Here is a 12,234-nt window from a genome sequence, read left to right on the forward strand (position 1 = left end):
AAGGGAACAGAGACAAACGGAGGGCTGAGCCTGTTCCACTTGATGTCCAGGGCTCGACTGCCAAGTCAGGGAATAATGGCGGGAATCGGCATCTGGCTTCGGTGGATGGGAGGAGTCAGGAGCAGAGTCCAGGCGAGACCTAGGGCAGGTGCCGCGTGAGTAGAGAGGAGGACCTATTAGGAGGTCGAATTTTACGGACGGGACCTGGTGAGTGACTGCCTGTGGGGCAGTGGCAGGATCAAGGGTAGCTCCCAGGCTTGTAACCAGGATGTGAGGAAAGAGCATTCAGAAGAAGAAGCATGTGTGAGGCCTCGCCTCAGACACGAGCTGGGGCTGAGGAGGCTGCCGGGAAGCTCGCTGCGGAGACCGGGCCTGTGGGATCCTGTTCAGGGGGCAGAGCAGTGAGGAGGTCTTCTTCCATGACGGGCACCCAGCCACTGCTGGGTGATGCTCAAGGCGGCGGCTGGGCGGAAGAGGTGACCCCAGAACTTCTCCCCACGCAGGGTTCTCCTGTTCCCCAGGGACCCACTGCCTTGCCTGGGCCAAGGGCCAGCTTCACCCCCCACATAGGGCATGGACCCGAGGGGAGAGGACAAAGAGCCCACACACCACCCGCAGGAAAGGAAAACCACGCTTAGCTTCTTCCCACAAATCTCAAGCACCAGATCAAGAGGCAGGAACCCAGTGGGCAAGCTCGGCTTGGCCAAGAAGTGCTGCTGTGGGGTGAAGAGGATGAGCCTGGGGCCAAGGTGGAGGGTGCTGGCTGCTCACCGTCCCACAAAACCCCATAAAGTGGTCTAAGCAGCAAGGGGCTCAGGAGCCATAAAGGAGCTAGCCGTGGCCAGGGTTTGGCCCCTCTGACTCGTTATTACATGCAGGAGACTTAACTGGGGAGGCTCTGGTAACACCTCACTTACACATGGTTCCTCAACATCTCCAGCCAGATCCCAAGGAGAGAGTTAAAGGCCTCAGCCTCACACCCTTAAACCCATTTAGGTAGTAAGCACTTACTACCTAAATACTACACGTATTGGCTCTGCATACAATTCAGACAAGTTCCATTAGGCGACTTGGCAAATTTTAAAACGAGATGTGGAGAGTTCTGTGAGACAAGCATCTGAAACACAGGGGGCAGGGGGTGAGCCTGAGAACTACAGCATGCAAAAATTAAGTGTCATCTGGAGCAAACACCTCTCCTTGCCCCTGCAGACAGCCCCAAGGACATCAGTGCCCCGGAGCCCTGCTTGTAGGTCTGGTTGCTCAGGGCGGCAGAGTGTGAGGGACAGGAGGGAGAAAGATTTCCAGCCACATGATGGGCCCTCCAAGGGGTGAGGGCCATTTATCTGGGCAGTTCCCTTATCCAGGACAGCTTGCTATCTGCAGAGCCTGATAAGTGGAGCATTACTGTTCCCAACCAGTTCTCCTCTGGGGTTGGTTTTGTCCCTTGAAGAACACAAGCACTTTGTGTTTGTGTTGCTGAAATCTGCCTTCTCTGCCCCTGGCAGAAGCAAGGGCTGCTAGGAGGGAAGCTTAAGGCCCTTTCATTGCCTCCTCCATCCGCTTGCTAGGCGCCCCTGCGCCAGCTCTGGGACAGGCCCTGGGGTGAATCCACTGGGGTCCCTGCCCTCAGGGAGGACAGACTCTTGGGAGCCTCTGAGCTGGATCTCAAAAGGTTTCAGCGTGGTAGGGCAGGTGGGCCCTCCAGGAGGAGTAACCGTGGAAGTGGGGGAAAGGGTGCATAGGGCAAAGGTAGAGATGCTGGGAGGTGGGGAGTTGGGACTGATATCTGGCAGGAGCCTTGACTTTGAATTATGGGACGCAGGCTCTGTTAGCTTTTGTCAGTGGCCTGCACTGCCCTTGGGTCAGTACCGGAACGTGGTGGGGTCCCTCAGCTCAGTGGTGGTACCAAGCACCGTGTGAGCACTGCCAAGGGTGTTTCATTAACTCCCCGCAACACTATGAAGTGGATATTGCTAATGTCATTCAAGATGAAATCATTTGCCCTTGGTCACACTGGAGATGAGTGGTAGAGCTGGGTCTGAACTTGGTTGCGTCCAGGTTCCTCACCCCTGAGATGTCCAGCTTCCCTGGGACAGACAAGTAGATAACTCAGTGGGCATTCCTGGGACTGTGGGCCTTGGTTCCCCCTTTGGCAGTTGTGGCTACCCACAGCCTCCTCTTCTGCTAGACCCCTGGAGCTTGGGAGGGTTACGGAGGGCCAAGAGCAGTGCCAATGGAGATCATACTGTCTGAGAGGCTGCACATTGCCCGGTGCACACAAACTTGCGGTGGGGAGGGGTGCCAGGTGGGTTGGGCTCCCGTGGAGTTGAGTTTGAGTTGCAAGTGGGGAGGGGAAGAGGGGCATGCAGGTTTGTGACTGGCTGAAGCTGGGAATATTCAGATTACGTGAGCGTGAGTACGTGTGTGTGATGGCATGTGTACACAGGAAGCTGTTTCTGGGTACGTTGGGCCTGTGGCTACGCATGTGGCTGGGTGGATCTGGCTTGTCCCGAGAAACTGGGCATGTATCTGCGTCGCCCGAGAGGAGGGGTGTTAGCAGGCAGAACTGGTGCTGCCCGCCTGCCACATTCCTGGGCCTGGGCCAGCCAGGCCCTCCCTTTGGTGGGGGCAGGGCTAGCGGGAGGCCTGTTCTAGGACAGGTGTCTCCAGTTCCTGGAACTGCTTCCTTGTCTGTAGCTTTCCCTGTACTGCCCAACTGGGCACCTGGGAGAGGGGACGAGGCCATGGGTCCTTCAGAGGGGAACTCCCAGGCCAGCCAGAAGGGGCTGGGCCTGGGGGGTAGAAAGTGGCAGCGTGGGTCTCACAAGCATTTGTGTGCAAGTTGCTCACACCAGGCCTGAATGCAAAATGAGCCTGCCCTTCCCTTCCTCACAGGGCCTCTGTCCAGCTGTATTTCCCAGCAAGGGAGACAGGGGAGGGGCATGCGGGAAGAAGCACTCTGAGCCTCTCTCTGCTATGCCTGAACTTCCACTACTGTTCACTTGCCATCATCCCCAGAAAGCCCCGTTGAGCTCCTGAAACTACAGGGCACTGGAAACCACCCCGGGGGAGGTATGAGAGCCGGCAGCACTCTCCCTCGGTGGTGTGGGTGGCTGAGGCCCACAAAAGGGCGGCACCCGGCGTAAGAAAGCAGCGAGTTTGGGGCTGGGCCTGAGGCCGGGCCCCTGGGCCCCCTCTAGCATCCCATGACAAAATGGTCCTCTTTGAGGCGGGGTGTGCAAGGGAGAAGGATGACTGGGTCCGGGCCTCGCCCACCAGGCTGCTTCTGCTCCTGCAGGTGATTGAGGAGTTCTACAACCAGACGTGGATCCACCGCTATGGGGAGCGCATCTCGCCCACCACACTGACCACGCTCTGGTCCCTCTCTGTGGCCATCTTCTCCGTGGGGGGCATGATTGGCTCCTTCTCTGTGGGCCTTTTCGTTAACCGTTTTGGCCGGTGAGCAGAAGGGGTCCTGGCCCTGCCCAGGGAGTGGGAGGTGGGGGGCCTTCCCTGGTTGTCCTAGGGTCTACCTATGACCCAGCCCCTGGGGCCTCCAGGGGGGGTCCAGGGACCTGCCTGACCTGTGACCTCCTCCCCGTCCTGCCCCCCAGGCGGAATTCAATGCTGATGATGAACCTGCTGACCTTTGTGTCCGCTGTGCTCATGGGCTTCTCAAAACTGGGCAAGTCCTTTGAGATGCTGATCCTGGGTCGCTTCGTCATTGGTGTATACTGCGGCCTGACCACTGGCTTTGTGCCCATGTACGTGGGGGAGGTGTCCCCCACGGACCTTCGCGGGGCCCTGGGTACCCTGCACCAGCTGGGCATCGTCGTCGGCATCCTCATTGCCCAGGTAAGCCCCCACCCATGGCCCCAGTGCCTCAGGTGTGTGTCCAGATTCAACTCCTCACCTGGCCTTCCACGGGCCTGCAAAGGGCAGCCTCGCAGACACGTCCTAGGCGCAGGTCCCGAGAACAACACCGCTCACCATTCTCCGGGGGCCCCCCGGTGGGAGAGCAAGTCCAAATGCCTTGACCCTTCTCATCCCAGCCCACTCAGCCTTGCGTCCTTTCTTCTCACTGTGGGGACCCAACCACAGGGCAGCCCACTGGTTCCTCAACATGCCGACTCTCTCACACCTCCACGCCTTGATGCCTGTATATATATATATATATGCACTCCCCTCTCTCGAGGCTCTCCCTGCCCCATCCCTAAATTGTCCTGTGGCAAAGTAGCAGCCCCCATCCCCCTGCCAGACATGTCTGTAGCCCTGCCATCTTATCCCCCACGAATGCCGTGAGGTAGGTCCTACTTCCCCCTTGTCACAGATGAGGAAATTGAGGTTCAGAGAAGTGAAGCCTCACGTTAGTGGCAGAACTAGACTGAGAAGTAGAGCCCTCTCTCTAAAGCAGCAGCAGCTGCCACGAAGCAGGCGAAGAAGGCCCCTGGGTGGATTGGGGCCGCGAGTGGGCCCAGGGCAAGGTGCTCACAGCCGCTGCCCTGGCCCCGCCTCCCCCAGGTGTTTGGCCTGGACTCCATCATGGGCAACCAGGAGCTGTGGCCCCTGCTGCTGAGCGTCATCTTCATCCCAGCCCTGCTGCAGTGCGTCCTACTGCCCTTCTGCCCTGAGAGCCCCCGCTTCCTGCTCATCAACCGCAACGAGGAGAACCGGGCCAAGAGCGGTACGGCGGGCCCTGCCCCTCCCCGGCCCCGGCCCCGGCCTCCTCCCTGCTCTGAGCCACCCCCACCTTCCCTCCGGCCCCCCCAGTGCTGAAGAAGCTGCGCGGGACCTCGGATGTGACCCGCGACCTGCAGGAGATGAAGGAGGAGAGCCGGCAGATGATGCGGGAGAAGAAGGTCACCATCCTGGAGCTGTTCCGCTCGGCCGCCTACCGTCAGCCCATCCTCATTGCCGTGGTGCTGCAGCTGTCCCAGCAGCTGTCTGGCATCAATGCTGTGAGTGCCCTCATCCACCCTTTCCTGTGGCCCAGCCAAATCCTGCGGTCAAGTGTGTGCTGTGGACAGGTCCCACACTTAAAACAACAGACGAGCCCCTGCCAGAGGAGCAGCTCTCCTTTAGAACCAGAACCCATGAGGGCACTGGTGCAGTGTCCCCTTCATTCTTTACTGACCGTGTGTCCTGCCCCCGCTGGGACAGAGGCCGGGGAAGAGCCACCGCACCTGGCTGAGCCCCGTGACTTCTGTGTCCCGTAGGTTTTCTATTACTCCACAAGCATCTTCGAGAAGGCGGGGGTGCAGCAGCCTGTGTATGCCACCATCGGCTCCGGCATCGTCAACACAGCCTTCACTGTCGTGTCGGTGAGTCTTTTGCATCGTTGCCCACAGCCAGTCGGCAGCTGGGGTCCAGCTTGGGGCCTCAGGGCCTCATGACCAAACAGCAGCCTTTACTGCGAGCCAGGCCACGCACCACGGGCTCCCTAAGTGCTCTCTCATTTCATCTTCGACAACTTGTCGAGTTCATTGCTCTATCAAACAGCTGATGACACTGACACTCAGAGAAGTGCAATGGCTGGCCCAAGGCCACAGCCAGAATGTTCAGCTGTCTGGCTCTCGGGGGCCAGCTCTCATTCCCTCAGATCCTATGTAGTCCCCGAGCTGAGCCCCAGGGAGGAGGCATCCATCTCTGCAGTGCCACGTGGCTTTCCCAGCACTGGGGGCCACCCTCCTGGAGGAAGGGGTATGTTCAGAGGGGCACCAGGCAGGCTGCACTGACATCCTCTCTGCCCACAGCTGTTTGTGGTGGAACGAGCTGGCCGGCGGACCCTGCACCTCATAGGCCTGGCCGGTATGGCAGGCTGTGCGGTGCTCATGACCATCGCGCTGGCGCTGCTGGTGAGTTGCCTCGCTCTGGGGATGAGGCGGCAGGTGGGGGGAGCTCACGTGGGCATCAGACCCCAAAGTGCCTGTCTCAGCCCCAGGCTGGCGAGCAGCACTGGAGACCAGGTGCAGGGGTGGGGGGGCTGCCCTCGCCCTGGTTCTGCATCCCTCACAATCCCGGGCTTGGGCCTGACCTTCTGCCTCTTTAGGCTGGCTCCTTCCATCCCACTCCCATCCCGTCTTCAACCGGCTCCTCACTGCTTGGTGCTTTCTAACCACTGCGCCTCCAGCCCCAGACTTCAAGTTCCCTCTCCCCAGGAGCTACTTTGCCCGATACTAAATTTTTCAAAGTCTTCCTCCGCATCTTCAATTCATCTTCAGAACAGCCCTAGAAAGTAATGCCCTCCTCACCACAGAGGCGTGGAAACATGATGCCTCATCTCACTCAGTCCTCACGACGCACAGGTGTAGTTCAGTCAGTATTCCCATTTCTCAGGTGAGGAGACCTCCCCCAGTGAGGTTAGTAATGTAGCAGATAAAGGACGAAGCCAGGAATCAACCTCAGTTCTGCTGGCCCCAAGCCCGTGACTGTAATCTCTGTGATAATCCTGTCCCAGGCACTTCACACACAACACTTGATTGTCCAACATCTGGGCAAGGAAAGCACCAGTACACTCATTTTACAGCCGAACCAAGGCTTAGAGAGTGCGGTGATGGCCGAGAGGCCTGGCAATATTGTAGGCAATGAGCAGTGGATCTGGAACAAAGCCCAAATAACTTCTCTACTGCAGCCTCCTCGAGAATGATTATACGTAAAACCACATGCCTGCTCTGTGCCCGTCCTGAATAGGGCACCTTACAAGCCTTCTAACACCCACCCCCAGGAATGTTCTTCCACATCCTCCTACTGTAAGCAGACTGCTCCACAGCCAGAGCCAGGGGACCTCAGGAACCTCTTCTTAGCACCTTCCACATGCAACTACATGACCATTCTGGGAGGGCAGACCATGCTTAAACTGTTTTGTTCAGATGAGGAATCCAAGACCCGGCACAGGGTACCTAAGTCACAGGGCAAATCCAGGATCAACCCTGGCCTCCTGCTTTCCAGCCTAGAGCTCTTAGGCCTGCCCTGGGCTGCCTTTGCAGTTTGTTTCTTCTGAGGATCCAGCACAGCCCAATCTAACTTTCCTCCCCTCTCTCGTCCTCAACAGGAGCAGCTGCCCTGGATGTCCTACCTGAGCATCGTGGCCATCTTTGGCTTCGTGGCCTTTTTCGAAGTGGGCCCCGGCCCCATCCCATGGTTCATTGTGGCTGAACTCTTCAGCCAGGGCCCTCGCCCAGCTGCCATTGCTGTTGCTGGCTTCTCCAACTGGACCTCAAATTTCATTGTGGGCATGTGCTTCCAGTATGTGGAGGTGAGAACTCCCAGAGTCCCCACACTCAGCATTTCTCTCCTGCATGCAGGACCCCATAGTACTGTGCAAAATGCTGTCCCTGCCATTCTTATGGGAATCATGCTGGAGAGGAAACAGGCTCAGAAGCCCAAGTCACACAGGGTTCTTTCCTTATCTTTGAATTTTCTGTTCTGCTCTGCTGTGGGAACCTGCTCCTATCACATGCCAGGTGCCGCAGAGTCTACTGTTAACATCCCAATGCTCCTGGGTTGTAGGTGGATGTTCCCTTTTTCAGATCAAAGGTCCAGAGGTAAACTGACTTATCCAAGGTCCTACGGCCCGATGTAGGGTCAGGTCTCCAACCGAGTGTTTCTGTGTATCTTTCAGCAACTGTGTGGTCCCTATGTCTTCATCATCTTCACCGTGCTCCTGGTTCTGTTCTTCATCTTCACCTACTTCAAAGTTCCTGAGACGAAAGGCAGGACCTTCGATGAGATTGCTTCCGGCTTCCGGCAGGGGGGAGCGAGCCAAAGTGACAAGACACCCGAGGAGCTGTTCCACCCCCTGGGAGCTGATTCACAAGTGTGAGGTGCCCCACACCACCAGCCCAGTCTGCTCCCAGCAGCCCAAGGATCTCTCAGAGCACAGGCAGCTGGATGAGACTTTCAAACTGACAAGATCTCAGCAGAGCTGGGCCTGGGGCTCCTTCCTTCAGCCAGTAGTGATGTCCAGAAGAATATTCAGGACTTTTAATGGCTCCAGGATTTTAACAAAAGACTGTTGCTCAGATCTATTCAGACAAGCAACAGGTTTTATAATTTTTTTATTACTGATTTTGTTATTATTTTTTTATCAGCCAGAGTCTCCTTTATCCACATCCCTGGCTTCACCCTGAATGGCTCAGTCCCTGAGGGTGGGGACCAAGCCCTGCCTAGACACTTGCCTTCTTTGCCAAGCTAATCTGTAGGGCCGGACCTATGACCCAAGGACACATTAATCGAACTACGAACCATGAGTCTTCTACCCCAAGAGGTGGCTCTGGCCACTCCTTCTGTGGGCCTGGGTCTCCCCACCTAGGGATCAGGCTCCAGGATCAGGCTCCATTAGGATTCGCCCATTCCTGTCTCTTCCTACCCAACCACTCAAATTAATCTTCCCTTGCCTGAGACCAGTTGGGAGCACTGGAGTACAGGGAGGAGAGGGGAAGGGCCAGACTGGGCTGCCAGGTGCTAGTCTCCTTTGCACTGAGGGCCAGACGATCACCAAGAGAGGAGGGCCATGGGAAACTGAGAACTCACTATTCAAGAAGACGTGAACACTCCTGCCCTGCTGTGTATAGTTGGAAGATATTTATATATATTTTTTGGTTGTCAATATTAAATACAGACACTAAGTTATAGTATATCTGGACAAACCAACTTGTAAATACACCACCTTACTCCCTCTGTAACTTACCTAAGCAGATATAAATGGCTGGTTTTTAGAAACATGGTTCTGAAATACATATGGGTTGAGGGTAGGCAGATTTGGATGGGAATGGGAAAGAAGCAACTATTAGAGTGGCTTCAGACTTTTGACTCCAAGATTCAGTCACTTCCAAGCACCTTTGATCAACACCCTCTACTGCTTAAAAATCTGTTTGATCTCTATTACCTAGAGAAAAATCTAAAAATCTTGGCATTCAAGGCATTCCCATTTTCCTTCATGTATGATAGCTGGTATTCAAAAAAAATGATAGCTATGTGCTGACCTTGATGCTCAGGCCTTGATATGCATTATCTTGAATGTGAGGTAGGTATTATCTGTACATTTGACAGGCTCAAAGAGGTTAATGTGCCTGAAGTCTCACAGCAAATATGCTAAAACTCCTGCTTTTAGCAATTATACTACAGGAATTCCCTGGCGGTCCAGTGGTTAGGACTCGGCGCTTTCACTGTGGTGGCCCAGGTTCAGTCCCTGGTCAGGGAACTAAGATCCCGCAAGCCGTGTGGCCAAAAAAAAAAAAAGTATACTGCACACCCCCACCCTATACCCCACTCCTCCCCCCAAGCCCCCAGCCCCTCCAAAGCAAAATGAACCATGTTCACTGCATGGGCAGAGTGAGCTGTCAAGCTGCCTTCTCCCATCTATTTAATTCGGAATGCCCCCTCTGATCCAGCTTATAGGCTACTGCATACTCTCTAAAGACTTCTAACCTCCTTCTCCCAATCCCTGAATTTCAAGAGCACTTCATTTGTTCCTTTCCTGTGGCACTGTATCTTTATCACGTCTTTTATCACCACCTTTATCACAAGTTCCTATTTCCCCCACTAGTCTCAATTTCATGGAAAGAAGTCAATTTGGTTCATCTGTGTCTTCAGTACTAAATACAGTGCTTGGCACAGAGCAGGCACTCAGAAAACAGTCGAAATAAAAGCACCAAGGATATTTGTCCCTAGAGGCTCAGCTGACAAGATCGGGGTGGGGGGGTAGGGGTGGATATGCCTGTCGAAGCCTTCATAACTGCACACAGGTTAAACTATAAAATCTGCTTGCCACGAAGCGAGGTTGTACGGAGAGGGTGAGAGGGAAAACGGGTACATCGTAATTGGCAGCGCCTGTGTGTATTATCATTAGGTACAGAGACTCTGAGGAGTTAGCCATCCCCATCTCACAAATCAGGAGTAAGGCTCGGAGAAGGGTTGTGCCTTGCCTGAGCCTGGGGGCAGGGTGGTTAACCGATGAAGGGCTGGGACCAGGTGCCACGGAGGAGGCCTTATCACATGGCCCCAGCAGGCTTCTGTTGAAAGGAGTTAGCTCTTTAAGCTTCGCAGGGGCCCTGGAGGGGTAATGCAAAGAGGAGTCAGGGGCCCAGGATGCCAGGTGCGCACGCAGGGCTCTTAAAATCCTATGGTGGCACTCTGGCTGCTGTTCCCACCGGATGGGAGGAAACGGACTACGGGTGGGGTTGGGGCGGAAGGGGGCACCCTAGAGGCCAAAGCTTAAGGATGCAAAGCAGATGGCGCCCAAGACCCCAAAGCGGGGCGGAGCCCGGAAGCATCCCGGCCCCACCCCAGCCCAGGGCTCCACACCCTGGTCTGAAAATGCCCGAGAACCCACTCCCGGGTTCCCGCCCCTCACAGGGCTTGCACCAACGTGCCGGGGGCCACCATTTCCCAAACTGCTAGGTGCACGCAGGCGCCGGAAGACCCGGCCCACCCCAGCCTGGGCCCACAATGCTCCGGGAGGCACAGCTTCCGGTCCCTTGACGCCTTTTCTCTAGGGACTGCAGTCCATCGCGAGTGTAGAAGATTTGGGGCCGGGGCGATCTTCCATCTCCCCCAGACCGTAACAGCGGTGCTCCAGGGCCCCCTCAGCAGTCGCGCACCCACCTGGTTAGCCTCCTTTGCCGACTGGTGGGAGAGGCGGGGCTACGTGGTGTCTCCACCAATCAGAACCGCAGTGTTGGGCTGGTGAGAGGCGGGCCCCAGGCTCCCACCAATCACAGCCTGTCTGCCCTGGGCGGCGGTCCAGGAGCCTCTGAAGGACACTAAGCCTGTCTGTCTTCGGGGAAATGGGTTTGCTCCAGGAGCTGGCGACCGTGGCTGGGTTAGCGCTTTCATCCTGGGGCATGTAGCTCACCTGGGAAACCTTATCGCGCATAAGGTGACTTCTACGGTTTGTGACGAAAAGGGGTAAATAGGTAACGGGGCTGCTCCCAGACTCCCTTCTTTTCCAGTGCTTAGCTCACTGAGTTTTGTGAGATCCTTTGCATATCTTGGGCTCAAAAGTCTCCTCTCCCTGGAAACCTGCATCAGGTTCCCCCGCTGGACCCCACACTGTCCTGTATTTCCTCCATCAAAGCCCTCTCCACACTGTAGAGTCGGCTGTTATTCCACCAGAGTGGGGAGGCAACTGCTAAGTCATTCCTTTGTCACCAGTTCCCACCACAGACTGATCAAGATTGTTGAGTGAATTTAGACCTAAAGAAGTTCCACGATCTGAGCTCTTCCACTGCAGCTTTAGGGAGAAAATCCAACAATTCAGAAAGTGTTCTTAATAATGGAGAGAGAATATTCATTCTCTTCTGTGAAAACTACATTTTAATGCCCTCTTTCTCATTCTATGATTTTTATTTCTTAAGTCTCCTACAAATCTGACCCCTTCTGTCCACTGCAATTGCTGACCCTAGTTCAGACCACTCATCATCTCTCTGGGGATCACTGCAGCGCCTCCTCACTGCCCTCTCTGCTTCCTGTCTCTCTCCCCTCATTCTCCACACTGCAATCTTGGTGATCTTCCTAAAAGGCAAGTCTAGTCATGTTTCTCTTCTACTTAATCATGGGCTTCCTGGGTCCCCATTTCCCTCAGGATAATGTCCAGCTTTCTTAGCCTGGAAATTCAAGGCCATTTGCAATCAGTTTCTAGCTCTCAGATGCAGCCTCCCCTCTCACCCCTGCCCCCCACCCCACCGCAACCATCCTCCATTGATCACCCTGTCCTCTGACCTCCACATACTCCTTCCACTGTGGGTCTTTGGGGTTCCCTCCGCACAGGCTGTTCTCCCAACTACTCTTGTGTTCCACCAGGTGATCATACCCCATCACAGCCCAAGGAGTTGGCTGAGGAAGCTCCTACTTGAGGGCTGGCTCACCTGTTTCTTGGGACATTGCTGCCAACTAGTGGCTGCTGTGTGAATGTTTAGGTCAGGGCTGATTTTAACCTCAACCTTTCATGGGTTGAGAGAGAACTGATTGCTTTGGCGATAACCCTTCACTGGGACTATTACAATAAATCCATTTGGTAATCCCATCCCCAGCACCCCAGAATGACTTCCTAAAGCAGTGTCTGAGCACATTACTCTACAGCTTAATGTTCCCCACTGTCTCATGGTAAAGTCCAAATTCCATAACCAAGCAGTCAAGATCTTTCACATTTGGGTCCTTGGAGACCTTATCTCCCAAAATGCTCCTTTAACACCCTAAGATCCAGCTAAGCTGATATACTCAGTGTTCCCTGGA

General features: G+C 55.3%; 2 protein-coding genes across 7 annotated transcripts in view; one reads left to right on the forward strand and one right to left on the reverse strand.

Moving 5' to 3' along the window:
- The window catches only part of SLC2A1 (solute carrier family 2 member 1), a 29,052-nt gene extending 20,331 nt beyond the window's left edge, over window positions 1–8,721 (forward strand). For both annotated transcript variants that reach the window (XM_059074375.2, XM_067009748.1), the window contains exons 3-10: window positions 3,299–3,459; window positions 3,615–3,855; window positions 4,522–4,684; window positions 4,771–4,958; window positions 5,217–5,321; window positions 5,754–5,855; window positions 7,052–7,255; window positions 7,622–8,721. In XM_059074375.2, the coding sequence (XP_058930358.1) occupies window positions 3,299–3,459; window positions 3,615–3,855; window positions 4,522–4,684; window positions 4,771–4,958; window positions 5,217–5,321; window positions 5,754–5,855; window positions 7,052–7,255; window positions 7,622–7,822 (1,365 nt within the window). In that variant the 3' untranslated portion in view covers window positions 7,823–8,721. The remainder of the gene's footprint in view (window positions 1–3,298; window positions 3,460–3,614; window positions 3,856–4,521; window positions 4,685–4,770; window positions 4,959–5,216; window positions 5,322–5,753; window positions 5,856–7,051; window positions 7,256–7,621) is intronic.
- The window catches only part of ZNF691 (zinc finger protein 691), a 67,100-nt gene that overhangs the window by 2,709 nt on the left and 52,157 nt on the right, over window positions 1–12,234 (reverse strand). The gene's annotated exons all lie outside the window — the stretch shown is intronic.

This window comes from Kogia breviceps, chromosome 1, assembly GCF_026419965.1.
Source record: "Kogia breviceps isolate mKogBre1 chromosome 1, mKogBre1 haplotype 1, whole genome shotgun sequence".
NCBI classification, from domain to species: Eukaryota; Metazoa; Chordata; class Mammalia; order Artiodactyla; family Physeteridae; genus Kogia; species Kogia breviceps.